General features: G+C 35.1%; 1 protein-coding gene across 5 annotated transcripts in view; it reads right to left on the minus strand.

The window, feature by feature from the left end:
- Positions 1 to 253: 253 nt before the first annotated feature.
- Positions 254 to 18755, minus strand: part of ZNF280D (zinc finger protein 280D) — a 112572-nt gene continuing 94070 nt past the window's right edge. For 4 of the 5 annotated variants that reach the window (XM_036266054.1, XM_036266053.1, XM_036266058.1 and 1 more), the window contains exons 19-20: positions 3388 to 3443; positions 258 to 1118 (exon numbers count right to left, since the gene is read on the minus strand). In XM_036266054.1, the coding sequence (XP_036121947.1) occupies positions 503 to 1118; positions 3388 to 3443 (672 nt within the window). In that variant the 3' untranslated portion in view covers positions 258 to 502. Of the gene's footprint in view, positions 1119 to 3387; positions 3444 to 18755 lie in introns of all 5 variants that reach the window. The other variant, XM_036266059.1, reaches the window with a different exon arrangement.

Below are 18755 nucleotides of genomic sequence, written 5' to 3' on the forward strand. Positions count from 1 at the left end.
CTCTCTCTTACATCAATGTTTCTCGCTCTCAAAAAAAAAAAAATCAATAAAAACATATTAAAAATTCCCAAAAGGTATATGATTTCCAAATTTCTTCCTTTAAGTTAATTGAGAAGAATATATTGGTAATAAGGATTTTTGGCTTAGAACTGATGCAAGTTTCAATGCTTTATAAATATAACTAATATTTTAATAATCAATTCATATTGGCAACCAAGTTCCATTTCCTTGAGAACTGTTAAATTAAGCTTTTCTATTGTAAGCTTACCTTTCATTAAAATCCTATTCATGTTTTAAAACCTCTTGGAAAGCCATACTAATCATATTATTGAATTGATTTCTGTAATAACCTAGGTTGAACATACAGATGAAGTGCATGAATGACCTCCCTCATATTTTTCTATTTCTGAACTCCACAACAGCACTGCTGAGCTCACCTGATAGCACTGTTGCAAATGCTCTTACTGTTGGTACACTAAAACTGAGAATGACTTAACTAATCTCAACTTCTTTCTTTTTCATCTGCCAGGTCTACTGTTGTCTCTGTTGTGCTAGGGCTATCTCTAGGAACATCATCTGTTTGATCAGACGCTATTTCATCGGACTTGGCTGAAGGATCACCACTACCTTTCTGAAGAATCTCTGTGGCTTCATACTCAAGTACCTCCGATGGAGTCAAAGGTTCCAGATGAACACTGCCTTGCTCACTAACATCAGAACTAACAGATTCAGGTTCATCTCTTTTTCTCAAAAACTGATCAATGCTAACATCACCAGATGTTAACCTCAAATCCTTAATATTCTTTGAAGAAGACCTAGCTTCACTGGAGTTTTGATCTTTAATCTGAACACATGAAATTATGTTTTCTGAACTTTGGCACATCTTCAACTCCGTTTCCTGATAACTGTGCTCTAGTTGTTTTTCCTTTTCCACTTTATCTTCACCAATATTTGAATCACAACTGGAGATATTCTTTGAGTCAGTTTCCTTGTCTTCAAGACAGGTATTATTTTCTTTATCTGAAACTATTGTGCTTTCTTCACTTTTTGTTGCTGATGATCCTTCAAATGAATTTGTATCACACCCACTTTTTTCTTCTGAAGTTTTATCAGGTGTACTGAAAAAAATAAAGCCATTTATTTACTGCTTCATAATACAAAGTTTTTGAACATTATAAAAATAAAGACATGCTCTAAAAAAATTTTTTAAAGCCAAAGCTCACTTGCCCCCAATAACAAAAAAAAAAAAAAGAAACAAGTCATTAAGTCCTTGACATAATGTTACAATTTAGAAGACAGCCCTTTTCTTAGGCAAGAAAGTGAAAAACTCCAGAATCACATATTAAAAGTAGACCTGTAGAGTCTATCAGCTCGTTTTAGTCCTGGTTATCATTTTCATCTGTTAACATCCTTGCCTGTTTTTAGTTAAAAGTTAAGCTTTATTAATTTCTGAGAGTAGTTTAAACAAGGAATTAATACATATGAAAAAAAACATTTTTCTTTTATGACTCATATATCCTCTTACGGTTACAGTGTCTTTCCCTATGCAAAATCAGATAAGCATTCACAAATATTTCCCTAATTTTTAATAGCCTAATTTAAGAAAACACAAAAACATGCCTGAAAAAAATATGTAAATATACATACATATATACATAGGTGTGTGTCTGTGTGTTTATCCTTACCCTGATATGTTAACAGAAACTATTTAGTGAATAATAAAACATTAGAAACACAAGACTTCTAAGAGGATTTCCAGCCCTTTATCTAGATATAAAAGTGCTTATTTTAGCAAAAATTAATTTAATGATAACACATGTCTTATTTCTTACATTAATCTACCTGGAACTGAGACTTTTTCAACGGACAAATATCAAGGCAATGGTATCAAATATTTATTATTTAACTAACTTATATTTATAAGGTCATTTCTCTGCTATGTATTCTGTTCTGTCTTTACACAAGTCTTGAGCCAGTACCACACAGTCTAAACAATTATAGATTAACAATGTACTTTATTATCTAATAGAACAAACTGCCTACATTATACTACTCTTCTCCCTAAATTTAATCATTTAGAAATGTACAAGATATTTGTACAAGGATGTTCATTAAAATAATGTTTCAGTAGTGAATACAGAAACAACCTAAAATCTAGCAACAGGGCAATAATTAAATAAATTATGGTATTAATAAATAAAAATATATGAATCTTAAACTTTGTCAATTTCCAAACCAAATGCCATTGAAATTTTCAACTAAATGTTCATTAAACCCATAAAACAATTTTGAAAATGGCCTATCATGCAAGTTAGTAATATATTATTTTCTACCTTAGTAAATTTTTGTTTTTCATTTAGATCTTACACATTGCTCATTTTTGTTAATAATGTAAATTAACTCTTTTGTCCATTGTATTTTGTAATCATGTTACTGGTATAGAAAAAAAATTCTTAGCTCATTTACTTAGATCTTATAGGTCAAATACATTATCTGAAGAATATTGTATTTTCCGCATTTAAATTTGTATAATTGTTATTTCTGTTCAGCTCTTATTAAATTAACTTCAAATTACAGAAAATGTTAAATAATACAGATATAACTAATTTGCTTTTTCCTTTAGTTGAATTTTAGTAACTTCTTTCCCCTTCCCTCCAGGATTCTAGTTAAAATGCTAAGTTAAGTCTAAGAACTTCATAAAGCCTTATTCCATAATTTGCTTTTTAAGGGCAATAGATTAATTAATTGCATGAAATTAACAAATAATCTACTGTAAAATATACAGTATAAAAATAGAAATGGAGAAATCACTTAATTTAAAAGGCAAAATAAAATTACCTTTATCTGGAAAAAGTTCTAATTAGAATGTTGGAATTATTTTCTAAAAGATTGTGAAAGGTCTTGTGTTCTTTAGTATTCTACCTGACCATTATATTTTTAAAAATCAATTCTTAAATTTTGAAACTTTTAAGTTGAGATGCCACATAAGTAGCTTTACAGCTTTTTGAAAATATATATTTAAAAAAAGATTTTAAAATTATATATTTGCAGTAATTGTCCACATGTTGTAACCTGTAGCATATTGTAACTGTTTTCATTTAATAGAGGCAATCAAAATCTGTTACCATTTTACTTACTAGTAAGTACTTCAAAAAAATTTAACAACTTTATACTTTACATTTATAAAAGGACTTCAAAACTAAGGACCTGTAGTATATTCTTGCTGTATTAAAATTTCAAATCTTATTTTAATTAAAAGCCATTACTAAAAACACTATCATATACAAACATTTCAATAGTCCTTTATAGATTTAATTAAATAACACAACTCAAGTATCACTTTATATACATACTTGGATTTGAGATTCAGTTTTTCCTTATATTTACCTCTCAGAATTTGATCTTTCTGTTTCTCCTTCAGCCATATTAGGTCTTGCAATTTCCTGAAATGATGAATAATTTTCTTTTATATTTGTGGATAAGGTTAAACTAGTTTTATTATACTAAACCTTCTGGATAAAAGAAATTTAAGTGTGCAACCTTATATACTAAGGAACTACAAAAATTTCTTAATCAAAAATATGTACTAGAATAGTTCATTATCAAAAGTATGATTTTAACAATTCTTTTTAAAGAAACCTCTAAGAGAAATTCTTTGTACTACAAGTTTCTGACAAGGTCATGAAACAGTTACCCAGTTATAATACCTGGTTTCCTTAGATTCTGTTTCAAATATGGGCCATAATTACAATCACAGTTCCTTGAACACAGGTTTGAACTGTGCGAGTCCACTTTTATGCAGATTTTATACAGTTGGCACTCTGTATCCCTGTGTTTCGTTTCCGTGTATTCAACCAAAACAGTATTTTCAATCTGCGGTTGGGAATCCATGGATGTGGAAGTCCAACTGTATGCAATATTTTATGCCATTTTATATAAGGGGCTTGAATATCCATGGACTTTGGTATCCTTTGGGGTGGGAGTGAGGTCCTGGAATCAATCCCCTGCAGATACTTAGAAACAACTGTACTATAGCTAAACTTTGACTAAGTCTAAAGTTATACATGAATTTTCAACTGTGTGGGGGTCAGTGCCCCTAGTCCCCAGGCTGTTCAAAGATAAACTTTACTTGAATAGAAAATGAGTTAAACACAACTTAAATTTGAACAAATTGCATTACTAGTACTTTATACAAATATATTAAGTACCTAAACAAAGACATTTCTGCCCTGACTGGTTTGGCTCAGCAGTTAAGAGCATGGGCTTGTGGACTGGTCACAGGTTCAATTCCTGGTCAAGGGCACGTACCTCCGTTGCGGGTTTGATCCCCAGCCCCAGTTGGGGTCGTGTGGGAGGCAACCAATAAATGTATCTTTCTCATATCAATTTCTCACTCTCTCTCTCCCCCTCCACCCCTCCATCCCTTCCATTCTAACTAAAAGTCAATGGAAAAATATCCTCAGGTGAGGATTAACAACAACAACAAAGACATATCTGAAATTATCATTTCACATTTGGAGTCAGTTTCACTGTAACCCTTCCACTGTCAAACTACGTAACAGTAAATAATAGACATATTAATTTGCTTACTTCAAATTGTCTATGTGTAAGGAATATAATAAAAACTCTTTGCCAGAGGCCAGCATAACAGTTTATAACAATTACCAATTATTGAGGGCATATGATGCATGTAGTACGTGAAGAACTTTGCATTCACTACCTTATGTAATTCTCATATTAGATATCATAAACCCCATTTTTACAAATGAAAAATAAGACTGCATAGGTTAAGTAGAGAACCTAAAGCAATGCCACAGTAAGTGGTAAAGATTCAAATCCAGATCTAGCTGTTAACAAACTTTTAAATGGAAAGTGGCTGGAGGAGTGGAAACTGACATCACAGTGTGGAAGAAGTTGCAATAAAACATCCAAGTGGGAAGTGTAAGAAGAGAATCAGTCTGCCCAAGCAACCCAAGAAATCCGGAATTTGGAGGAATTCAGTACAATATTCAGTACATTCAAGGTAAAAATGAAGCACAGAGACTGTTGAGAAACCTAAATTTTCTACAACTCATACAACAGACACCTAGTCTTACCCTACCACAGGGACTAAAGGTTAACTCTGGAGACAATGTAAAGTTGTGAACACCAGGAACAGCAAAGGGCAGGCATGAAATACTGAGAGGAAAACAATAAATTAGTAAAATATCCATACATATATATTTTTTTAACTTATCTTTATTGTTGAATGTATTACAGATGTTCCTCATTTTTCCCCCATTGTCCCCCTCCTCCCCATTCCCGCCCCTCTCCTGCCTTTTCCCACAATGGTGTCTGTGTCCATTCATTATGCATATATACATATAAGTTCTTTGGTTTACTTCTTCCCACCAACACCCATTCCCTTAGAGGTTTGTCAGTCTAACAACTAATTTGTACTTCTTAATCCCTTCACCTTTTCCACCCATTCCCCCAACCCCCATCCCATCTGGCAACCAAAAATATTTCTCTGTATCTATGAGAATGTTTCTGTTCTGCTTCTTCATTTTGTTTGTAGATTCAATTGTTGATAGATATATATTCACTGTCATTTTATTTGTTCATAAATTTTATATTTTTTTCCAAGAAGACCCTTCAACATTTTATATATAATGGTTTGGTGGTGATGAACTCCTTTAGCTTTTCCTTGTCTGGGAAACTCTTTATATGGCCTTCGATGCTAAATGACAGCTTTGCAGAATAGAGTAACCTTGGTTGTAGGTTCCTGCTTTTCATCACTCTGAATATCTCTTGCCACTCCCTTCTAGACTGCAAAGTTTCTTTTGAGAAATCAGCTGACAGTCTAATGGGAACTCCCTTGTAGGTAACTAACTGCTTTTCTCTTGCTGCTTTGAAGATTGTCTTGAACCTTTTGCATTTTGATGATGCTGTGTCTTGGTGTGGGTCTCTTGGGGTTCATCTTGTTTGGGACTCTCTGTGCTTCCTGGACTTGTATGTATGTTTCCTTCACCAAGTTAAGGAATTGTTTCAAATAGGTTTTCGATTTCTTGTTCTTTCTCTTCTCCTTCTGGCACCCCCAAGATGCGAATGTTGGCATACTTCAAGTTGTCTCAGAAGCTCCTTACACTATCTTTTTGGACTTTTTTCTTTTTGCTGTTCTGTATGGGTGTTTTTTTGCTTCCTGATATTCCAAATCGATGGTATGCTTCTTGGCTTTACCTACTATAATACTGAATCTGACTGTTCCTTTTGTATGCTCTTGAGGCCCTCACTAAATTCACTGAGGTTCTCACTAAGTCCATTGAGCATCCTTATAAGCAGTGTTTTGAACTCAGCATTTGTTAGGTTGCTTATCGCCATTCTGCTTAGTTCTTTTCCTGGGGTTTTGTTCTGTTCTTTCATTTGGGGCCTGTTTCTTTGTCTCCTCATTTTGGCTGCCTCCCTGTGTTTGTTTCTATGTATTACTTAATGAGCGGTATGGGGCTCGCTGAGACCAGATGCTGCTTGTTTGAAAGAATTTAGGAAAATCTCAAGCAGGATCCAAGACAAGCCAATCCTATGGTTAAGCAAGTGGCAATAGCTTGGGTGGGCCTGAAAGTTGGGTGGGGCAGGGCCTCGGGGAATCACCAGGGTGGGGCTACCAGTGTGAGCCAGGTTGCTGGAGTCCCAGATATGGCGGCTGTCTGCCACCCCAGGGAAGGGCTCACCAAAGGAATAAAGGTCTCTGACAGCATGTCTGTCCAGGAGAAAGCCCCCTCTCCAGCCCTCACTCCAATGCCAAACAACTCAGTTCTTCCCCATATGACTCTGGTGCCTTTCAAGCTGCCTCCCCCACACTGGAGCCTGGAGGGTGTAAGTCCAAATAAGTCCAGGCATAGGCCCTTTAAGAGGAGCGGCCTGTGGTTCCAGCCGCCTCAGCCTCAGTTCCCACTGGTTTTTCCAGCCAGAAGTTATGGGGACTTCTCTTCCTGGCACTGGAACCCTGAGCTGGGCACCTGGTGTGGGACGGGGACCCTTCACTCCTCAGGGAGGACCTTCCCAGCCGAGGGAGCCTCCTGATTTTTATCCGTCACATGTGGCTGTGGGACCAGCTCGTCGCGCCTCCGCCCCTCCTACTTCTCAATGCAGCTTTTTATTTAATTTTGTAGTTGTAGGACTTCGATTCAGCTTGATTTCAGATGTTTTTGAATGATGATTGTTCTGTAGTTTAGTTGTAACTTTGATGCGGTTGTGGCAAGACACGATACTGCACCGCGTCTACCTACACTGCGATCTTGACCGGAAGTCCAAAAAATCCATATACTGAGTAAAGGGGTCACAGTCCTTCTTCCTTCTGATCCCAGAATGCCAGCAGCCAGAGGAATCACTCTTCATCCTACAACCCCCAATAGGAATCTTCAGAGAAAAACACCAGCCCCAAAGAAAACATTTCCCATAATGATTTTGTGAGTATACTCTCCACCAAAGAACTAGTTGGCTGAGCACCAGATTTTCTTATGTTAATTTCTGAACAATTCCTGTGCAGGTTGTACAGTGAACCGATGCAGGAGGCAACCTTTACCTATATGAATCCATGTCAGCAGTGGTCCAAATGTGTTCACAGATACCTGGGGTCTACGAAACACTTTCAGGAGGCATGTGAGGTTAAAACAAAAGCAGTGGTGGGTAAATATGCTGGCATCTTAACACAAATCAAGGGAGTGGCACCAAATCAAAATTTTACTAGTAGTTATTATATTCTTTTTTTCTTTTTAAATCGTCATCCAAGGATACCTTTTCATTAATCTTCAGATACCGTGGGGGTGGGGGGAAGACAAAGAGAGAGAGAGAAAAACATTGACATGAAAGAGACCCAGTGATTAGTCACCTACCCCACAATCCCGAGCAGGGCTGGGACCAAACCACAACTGAGGTACATGCCCGTAACTGAAATCAAACCCTTGACTCTGGTCCATGGGCCGACACTCTTAACTGCTGGGCCACACCGGACAAGGTGTAATCATTATATTCTTTACCAGCACATACCAGTTGTAAATTTTATTCTATTTTATATAATTTTATTATATATCAATTCTTTAGTTTATGTCTTCCAAATATTCTGTGTGATGAAATAGAAAGTATGCATACAGCATTGCTATTGCATATTAAAAATACCTGATTGAGCTGCGAGATAAACCTATTTTAAAATAAACATTTTCCACTTAATATCACTTGAATGACTGTCAAACTATGAATATTTTAATTTGGCTGTTTAGTACACATTTTCTTGAAAACTGACAAAGTGAGCCTGTAACACCAAAGAAAACAACTGGCAGTATTTGTTGCCAATGAAATTCCAGCAAAATTTAAATTTTAAGAAAATTTGCCCTGGTCGGTTTAGCTCAGTGGTTAGAGTGTCTGCCCACAGACCAAAAAAATTGCAGGTTCAATTCCGATCAAGGGAAAGTACCTCAGTTGCAGTTCAGTACTTGCCCCATTCAGGGTCGTGTAGGAGGCAACCAGTCCATGTGTCTCTTTCACATTGATGTTTCTCTCCCTCCCTTCCTTTCTCTCCCCCCACCCTCCGGTCCCATCCCTCCCACTCTGTCTGAAAATAAATGGAAAAATGTCCTTGGGTGAGGATTCAAAAAAAATTTTTTTTATTTATTTTATTTTTTATCCTCACCCGAGGATATTTTTCCATTTTTTGTACAGATAGAGTGGGAGGGAGAGAGAGAGAGAAACATCGACATGAAGGGACACATCGAGTGGCTGCCACCCGCACGACCAACCAGGGCCGGGGACAAACTGCAACTGAAGTACGTGCCCTTAGCGGGAACCGAACCCGGGTCTCTCCGGACCGCAGGCCGATGCTCTAACCGCTGAGCAAAACTGGCCAGGGCCAAAAAAATTTTTTTTATTTTTTTTCATCCTCACCTGAGGACATTTTTCCATTTTTTTTACAGATAGAGTGGGAGGGAGAGAGAGGAAGAGAGAAAGAGAGAGAGAGAGAAACATCGATGTGAAAGGGACACATCGAGTGGCTGCCACCCGCACGACCAACCAGGGCCGGGGACAAACTGCAACCGAGGTACGTGCCCTTAGCGGAAACCGAACCCGGGTCTCTCCTGACCGCAGGCCGACGCTCTAACCGCTGAGCCAAACCGGCCAGGGCCAAAAAAAATTTTTTAAGGAACACTTGTATCTACCACTGATGAGATTAATGATACTTTGAATAAATGTGATAATTCTTATTACATAATGAAAAATGTCAACACTTGGAAGATTTAAAGTAACTCAGTGAACCAATATTTTCCAAATGACCAATGCCTGACATAAAATTATCCATGGAATAAAGATTCAATCAAAGTGTAAAACAGAATAATAGATTTTAATGTAACAAAATACAAAACGTTTAGTTATATGGAGTAATATTCCACACTGTAGTAAATCTTTCAGAAAACCTCCACTTTTCTACTTTTGATGTAATTGCAAAGGAGAATAATCAGAATTATTTGAAAAAAATTTTAAAGTACTGGATGAGTACTTTAAATATGTATATTTAAATAAATATTTTTAAATATAAACAAATATATTCTTCATATATTTCAACCAAAACTATATATTACAACAAACTCAATGCAGAAACATGATAATTCAGTTTTCTTCTATTTAACAAGACATTAAAAAGATATGCAAAGGTGGAAAACAATGTCATTCTTTTAAATTTGTTTTGGGAAATAGTTATTTTTCAGAAAATGTATGTTATTTATGTTAACTTATGGAGGTTTATTATTTTTTAAGTAATAATACTTTGAAATAGCACAATTTTAGTTTCTAATATGGTAAATATCAATAAAGACTTTAGAGTGCTAGAACAGTGCCACCTGGAGCTGAGAGGAATACCTGTGTGCTACGCAAAACAGCCTTATCCCCATCCAAAACCACAGGTGTTCAAAAAACTTTTTAGTGTTTCACTCTTTAATATGTATGAACAGCTAAGGATTACCACACAAATGACGACATCCTTTAATATCAGAAAGATCAAAATCAAAGAAAAGGATTAAAACAGGGGGCTTGGAGACAACAGAGACATTGCTGAGAACAAAAATATACAATATATAATTAATACATATTTAATACCCCCAGAGAGGTATGAGATGTCATTACATTCATTAAACTATAAAAACAGAATAATTAAAGAACAAATAAAAAACTCAAAGAGTTCTTCAAGTTTAAATATATGGCAACTAATATAATTAATTTTATTTAATATTTTTCAGTTCCTAGTGGGAACTGAACCTGGGACTCTCTGGTCCACAGGCCAATGCTCCAACCATTGAGCAAAACTGGCCAGGGCAATATAATTAATTTTAGAAAATATTTTTTAGAAGACTGAACTAAAAAGACCAAAGATAAAAAGCAAAAAGAAAATATCATACAATTAGAGGAGTTGATGCAGTAAGTACAGTATCAAATCAATAGGAGTTTACAAAATAAAAAAAAAGGAAGAACAGAGAAAATGACAGTGAAAATTTACCAAAAAAATTTAACCCCTAAACAGAAATATCCCAATTATAAAAGCTTGTCTAATGCCTACCATAATGAATGAAAAACAGGTGATGGGTAAACATATCACTATGAAATTTCAAAATATCAGAGATAGAGATAATTATTCAAGTTGTCAGAAAGAACAAAATAACCTAAACACAAATTGAAGCAAGAATGGCATGAGACTTACCAAAAACAATACTTTGAAAACTACACTGTAAAAATGTTTTCTATATATGTCAGCCAAATTATCATTGAAGTAAACAAAGTTTTAGACAGGTAAGGAGTGAAAAATGATATATCCCTTTTGAGATGTGCAGTTCATCAAAATAAAAACTAACCCCAGAAAAGAATTTATGGATTCAGGAAACAGAACACCTAACACAAGAAAGTAAGGAAAATACTAACAACAAAAGTAACTAGTTTAAATTAAAGCAGGCCTGAGAGGAGATCTACAGACATAGCAACTTTTTTGGGGGGGGGGGGGTATGTCAACATTTGGAAAGAATACTTCCAAAACATTTGCAGAAAATCACAGCATTTTAAACAACAGCATTAGGTGCACATTAAACTAACAAATGAATAAAAATATATGTTTAACTCCAGAAATATAAAATGAGACATAGATAAGAAAAACATACCATAATATACTTCCTGGCTCAAAATATGTTATAGTTGAGTTTAATGCTATGACAAATCATACTGTATCCCTATACACAAGTTATTGTATTTATTTTCTTTTTTCTGTTGTGGTAAAAAAATACATACAACACAAAATTTACCATCTTAACCATTTTTAAATGTATAGTTCAGTGGTATTAAATATAGTCATACTGTTGTGTAACCATCACACCACCAACCATTCCTATAACTTTTTTCATCTTGTAAAATTGAAACTCTATCCTTTAAACAATACCCCCCCCACACCACTATACTCTGTCTTTATGATTTTAACTACCCTAAGTACCTTATATAAGTGGAATTATACCATATTTGTCTTTTAGTGCTTGATTTATTTAACTTTGCATAATGTCCTCAAGGTTCATCCATGTTGTAGCATACTGCTGAATTTCCTTCCTTTATAATAAGGGTGAACATTCCATTGTATGTATTTACCACATTTTGCTTATCCATTCATCCACTGATAGACCCATGGTTAATTCCATGTTTCAGCTACTGTTAATACTACTGCTATAAAAATGGGTGTACAAATATTTTTTTCTGGATTTATACCCAGGATTCAAATTGCTAGATTATATAATTTTTTGAGGAACTGCCACACTGTTTTCCACAATGGCTGTACCATTTTACATTTTCACTAACAGTACATAAGGGTTAGCTTCTCAACATCCTCAATACCTATCAGTTTCTCTCTCTCTTTTTTTAATAGTAGCCAGCCTAATGACGTGAGGTGTTATGTCATTGTAGTTCTGATTTGCATTTCCCTGATGATTAGTAATCTTGTGCCTGTTTTCATGTGTTTATCGACCATTTGCATATCTTCTTTGGAGGAATTTCTATTTGAATCCTTTAGCCATTTTTTTTTAATTAAAAAAATTTCAATTACAGTTTACATTCAATATTATTTTGTATTAGGTTTAGGTGTACAGCATAGTGACTAGACAATCATATACTTTTTACAAAGCGTCTCCCTGATATTTCTAGTAAACCAGGTTTTTTTGTTATTGAGTTTTAGGAGTTCTCTATAATTCTGGATCTTAATCCCTTAGCAGATATAAGATTTGGAAATATTTTGTTCCATTCCTTGAGTTGCCTTTTTATTCTAAAAAAAAGGGCATTTTGATATATAAAATTTTTAAATTTTCATTAAGTCAAATTTGTCTATTTTCCTTTTTTTAACATAATCCCAAGGTTTTATTGTCACATAATAAAATATGAAGCTAAGAACTAGATCACCTGGCCCTTTTTCTTATCTCTTCCCAGTTCAAAATGCATGCATCTCTTAATAGCCAGCATTCTCTTAGGTCTGCATCTGGACTCAACACATTCAAGCCTCAGCACAATCTTCTTTGTAGTTTTAGCCTTTTGTGGAAAATTGGCTTAGTCTGTCCACCTGAGCCACTTTGCTTCCTGTCATTACATTGCTTTCTCTGCACAAAAGAGAATCCTTGCTCTTCGTTACTTTGTGGGGCTGACACTTGCCACACTTCATTTGTGAGTGCTAACTAGCACAGAAAGGCAATTTGTCTATTTTTCTTTTGTTACCTGTACCATTGGTGTGATATGCAAAAAATCATTGACATATCTCATGCTGTTTTTTTTTTTAATCCTCACCCGAGGATATATTTCCATTTTTTGTTCAGATAGAGTGGGAGGGGGAGAGAGAGAAACATCGACGTGAAAGGGACACATCAAGTGGTTTCCACCCGCACGACCCAACCAGGGCCGGAGACAAACTGCAACCGAGGTACATGCCCTTAGCGGGAACCGAACCCAGGTCTCTCTGGACTGCAGGCTGATGCTCTAACTGCTGAGCCAAACCAGCCGGGACTCATGCTATTAAGTGTTTGACTTATATTTTCTTCTAAGAGTTTTATTGATTTAGGTCTTATATTTAGGTCCTTGATCCATTTTGAGTTAATATTTATATAGGGTGTTAAGTAACTGTCCAAATTAATTCTTTTGCATGTAAATAGCCAGTTTTCCCAGTACCTTAGCTTAAAAGTTGGTCTTGGCTCCCTTGTTAAAAATCATTTGACCATATATGTGACAGTTTATTTCTGGGCTCTTTATTCTGTTGCATTGTTCTATGTGTGTGTCTATGCCAACAGCACACTATCTTGACTACTATAGCTTTGTAATAAACTTTGAAATGTGAAAGTGTGAGTACTCCAGTTTTCTCTTTCAAAAAGTTTTGGCTATTTGAGCTCGAGTTTCCAAATAATTTTTAGAATGAGTTTTCCTATTTCTGCAAAACATTATCCCATAAGTTTTAGTATGTTGTGTTTCGTTTTCCTTTTTATTATTTTAATTATTTGTTTTTGTTAACAGATGTTTCTCATTTTCTCCCCATTCGTTTTCATTCTTATCTAAGTATTTCCTAATTTCTCATGTGATTTCTTCTTTGATCCAATGGTTGTTTTAAAGTCTGCTCATTTTAAAAAATGTTTTTACTGACTTTTCAGGGAGTGACAGAAATATTGATGAGTGAAACATCAATCAGCTGCCTCCTGCACGTCCCTGCCTGAGGATGGAGCCTGCAACCCGGCCATGTACCTTGAATGGGAATCGAACTGGGACCTCTCAGTCCATGGGACAACACTCAATCCACTAAGCCACAATCTTGTAAATTTTCCAGTTTTTCTTTTGTTGTTGATTTCTAATTTCATCTTGAGGTGGTCAGAGAAGCTAGTTTGCATGATATCTATCTTATTAAATCTTCTGAGACTTTATTTGTGGCTTAAAATATGGTCTACTCTTGAAAATGTCCCATTTGCAGTTGAGAGGAATGTGTATTCTGTTGTTGCTGGGCACAGTGTTCTAAGTCTGTTAGATCTCATTGGTCTATTGTGTTAAGTCTTCTATTTCTTAGGTCTGATTGCTTTTTCCACTATTATTGAAGTCTCCAACTATTGTTATAGAACAATATATTTTCCCCTTCAATACTGTCAGTTTTTGCTTCATAAACATTGGTGGTCTGCCATTAAGGTTTGTGTTTGTCACATACATCTTCTTGCTGTACTGAACCTTTTGTTAATACAGGGGTTTGCAAACGTAGGTTTAGAATTTTAAGTATGTGAAAGAGGTTATTCATTTTTTGTTTTTTTTTTTAAATCCTCACCCAAGGATATTTTCCCACTGATTTCTAGATAGAGTGGAAGGAAGAGAGGGAGAAAGAGAGAGAGAAATTTCGATGTGAGAGAGACACAGTGATTGGCTGTCTCCCGTTTGACCTTACTGGGGCCAGGGATCAAACCCATGATTCTGGTCTGTGGGCCAATGCTCTGAGACAAACAGGCCAGGGCCAGAGTTTATTCTTGCATTATTAGTTATCTATTATTTCTACTACAACTGTAAACCTACCTTTGCCCATCCCTGTATATAACGTCCTTTTACTTGTCTTGTAAACTTTCTCTGATTTAACTTCTATTTGGTCTGATATTAATAGTCATGTTCTCTTTTGGTTATTCACATAAAATATTTTTCATTCTTTCACTTTCAACTTTTGTCTTTAGATTTCAAATGAGTTTCCTGTAGACATTATGTATTTTGAGCCTGTGGTTTCCCCCCGCGCCAACCTGTCTTTTAATTGGAGACTTTTATCCAATAACATTTAAATTAATTACTGATAAGACGGCACTTATTTCTGTCACTGTGCTGTTTGTTTTCTATATGCCTTAGAACCTTAGAACTTTTTTGGCTTTCATTTCCTGAATTACTGACTTCTATTGTGGTGAGTCGATTTTTTTTTTTAGAGTGATATTTTAAAATTCCTTTCCCCTCCCATTTGTGTAGATTGTATAGCAATTTTCTTTGTGGTTACCATAATGTGATTTTAACATCCTAACATTATTTGAACTTATACCAGCTTACTCTCAATAACATATAAAAACTGCTTCTTTACAGCTCCATCCCCAACCCTTTCAATTGTTGATGTCATAAAATTACAGCTTTATACATTATGTGCCTCAAAACAGACTAATAATTCTTTAAAACGCATTAGTTTCCTAAATTATGTACAAAACAAAACCTGGAGATAAAAACCAAAGTTACAGTAAAACCAGCTTTGACACTAATTTTTTTTCTTTAAATGTATTCATATTTTAACCATTTGGAAAACAAAAAATACAGTTACAAACCATTGTTTCCATAATACCAGCTTTTATATTTGCCCATGTACTTACCTTATTGAGATCTTTATTTCTCCACAGAGCTTTGAGTTAATGTGTAGTGTCCTTTCACTTCAACTTGCAATTTCTCCTTTGAGCATTTCTTACAGGGCAGGTCTACTGATCATAAACTCTCTCAGGTTTTGTTTATATGAGACTGTCTTATTTTATCCCTCACTTCTGAAGTACAGTCTTGCCAAAAATAGGATTCTTGACTGAGTTTTTTTTTTTTTAATTATGCTAAATATATTGGCCAACTGCCTTTTGATCTGTTTCTGATGAGACATCTGCTGAAAATCTTATTTAGGATCTAGTGTATGTGATGATTCATTTCTCTTTCACTGCTTTCAAGATTCTTTTTTTTAAATCCTCACCCGAGGACATTTTCCATTTTTTGTTCAGATAGAGTAGAAGGGAGGGAGGGGGGGTGGAGAGGGAGAGAGATAGAGGGAGGGGGGAGAGGGAGGGAGGGAGAGAGAGAGAGAGAGAGAGAGAGAGAGAGAGAGAAAGAAACATCGACATGAAAGGGACACATCGAGTGGCTGCAACCTGCATGACCAACCAGGGCCAGGGACAAACCCCAACCGAGGTACGCGCCCTTAGTGGGAACTGAACCCGGGTCTCTCTGGACCGCAGGCCGACACTCTAACCGCTGAGCCAAACCGGCCAGGGCTGAAGATTCTTAATCTTTGGAAAGTCTGATTATAATATGCCTCAATGTTGGTCTCTTTGAGTTCATCTTACTTGAAGTTGGTTGTGCTTGTTGGATGTTTATTTTCATTTCTTTCATCAACTTTGGAAAGTTTTCAGTCATTTCTTCAAATATGCTCCTGGCCCATTTCTCTCTTCTCCCTCTGGGCCTCCCATGATGTGTACATTGATTTGCTTGATGGTGTCTCACAGTTCCCTTAAGCTCTGTTCAAGTTTCTTCAATCTGTTTTCTTTCTGTTCCTCAAAATCAGTAATTTCCATTGTCCTATCTTCAAATTCACTGAGTCATTCTTCTGTCTGCTCAAATTTGCTTTTGAATCCCTTTAGTGCAATTTTCATTTGCAGTTGTTGTACTTTTCAGTTCCAGATTTTTTTTCTGGTTTCTTTTGAAGTATTCTCTTTATTGAGGTCTCCATTTTGTTCATACACAGTTTTATTGACTTTTCCCACATATTCCTTTAGTTCTTTGGGCATCCTTAAGACAGTTGTTTTAATTTCTTTGTCTAGTATACTTAACATTAGGATTTTTTAAGGAAGTTCCTGTTGCATTTTTTTTACCCTTTGAATGGGCCATACCTACCTATTTGCCTTGTGATTTTTTATGGAACATTGGACATTTGAATCCAATAATGTGGGAACTCTGGGAATCAGATTCTCATTATTCCCCAGCATTTGCTATTCTTGTTCTTATTTACTGTTCCATTGTTGTTGTTGTTATAGGCTGTCTCTACCCACAGGATCAGCTTTAGTGTTATCACTAAGGTCTTCTCAGTTTTTTTGTGAGCATTTCTCTGGGTACATGAGATCACGTTCTAATTTTCCCCATATATGAATAGTTTTTGAATGTCCTAGTCTTTAATGGCTCCTGAAAGGGGAAAAGACTAAAAATAAAGAAGGGGAGGAATGCTGTTCCTTTAAATCCCATGAAAGTCACTTCAACTGAATGGGGAGGGACAAGCAGCAATGGGTAGGTGCAACAATGACTGTCTACCTTTCTTGGTCTGCAATTCCATGATAAGCAGCAATCAACATCTCCTTCAGTTTCTTTATTAATGACTTATAGAATTCGGTGTATAGATCTTTTACCACCTTGGTCAAATATATTTCTAAATATTTTATTCTTTTTGAGGCAATTGTATGTAAATGAGAAGCTTTTCCTAATTTTTGATAGTTTATTATTAGCATATAGAAACAATGTATTTTTGATTTTGACTTTAAAAATACTTAAATTTTTAAAAAGCATCAAGATGAAATATGAAATTTTGTTTTTACAAATTCTGTTCATATTTTTCCAATCTTTGAAACCATTTCTTGAGTTGCAAATATTGGACTCTGTTGTATTATTCCTTAAAAGTATGTACGGAAAACAAAATAAAAATAAGAATTCCTTGGGATAAATGAGCCAATCACAATAAATCAACTTACCATTAGAATTTTACAAACAAATATTTTTTAAATTGATTTTTCAGAGAGAAAGGAAAGGAGAGATAGAAACATCGATGTGAGAGAGAAACATCAATCAGATGCCTCCTGCACGACCCCCACTGGAGATTGAGCCCACAACCCAGGCACGTGCGCTAGCCCAGGATCGAACCAGGACCTCTCAGTCCATGGGCCACTGCTCAATCCACTGAGCCACACTGGCCAAGCACCATTAGGCTATTTTTTAAAAAGACATATCATTTGGAAATCTTTGCCTCATGTGACACAGAGACTCTAAAATCTATCTCGTCACTGGGTAGGCTATGCTCCATTAAAATCATTTTTATTTGATCAGAAATAGGTGGCCATAATAAAAAAATATTAAAATTTATTTCCTTGCTCATGCTTATATTCACTTGCTTCTGAAATTTCTAATTTCAGTTTCTTTACTTTTTTTCCCTCACAATTAGAATAAAATTCTTTATTTAATTCTGAATTTTATAGTATCTATCCTAATAGTATCAGTTGGAGACATCATCATTTTAAGTAGCTAGAATACTGTGTTTTTCTAGACAAATTTGTTACTGTTCCATATAATTTTGACCAAGTTCTGCCTGCATTTTTATTCTTAACAATGCACCACTGGCTTCATGGGTGTCATGTTTGTTCTTAAGAATTCTTAGTATAAATTTTAAATATATTGATTTTTAATCAATACCTATTTAAATATACTGACCATTTAATTAATCTATATGAATTATGTAAATTATGGATTTACATAGTTCATGTAAATTATAATACTTGACAAAATAGATGTACATAAAAATTTTATTAAAAAATACAAAAATAATAATTACAAACTACAGAAAATTATATACCAGATTTTCAGACAAATTTGGTAAAAAATAAAAAGAAGTAGTGGAAATTAATTTTTTTAATATAAGGAAGTGAAAAACAGTAAACTACAATGGTTTTAGGTGAAGAAAGTAAAATTTCCTGGTATAAACAATTTTTTGGAAAAATATGACAACTGATCAAATTTCATTTGTGAAAGATCAATTATGTTAACAAATAAATTTGTATTACTTACCTTGGTGCTCTTAATACTATAAAAAGTCATACAGAACAATGACAAAAAAAGCCCTGGCCAGTTTGGCTCAACAGTTAGAGAGTCAGTCCACGGACCAAAGGTCAGGAGTTTGATTCCTGGTCAAGGGCATATACTGGGTTGCAGGTTTAATC

Source organism: Molossus molossus, unplaced genomic scaffold (genome assembly GCF_014108415.1).
Source record: "Molossus molossus isolate mMolMol1 unplaced genomic scaffold, mMolMol1.p scaffold_m16_p_1, whole genome shotgun sequence".
Classification (NCBI taxonomy): domain Eukaryota; kingdom Metazoa; phylum Chordata; class Mammalia; order Chiroptera; family Molossidae; genus Molossus; species Molossus molossus.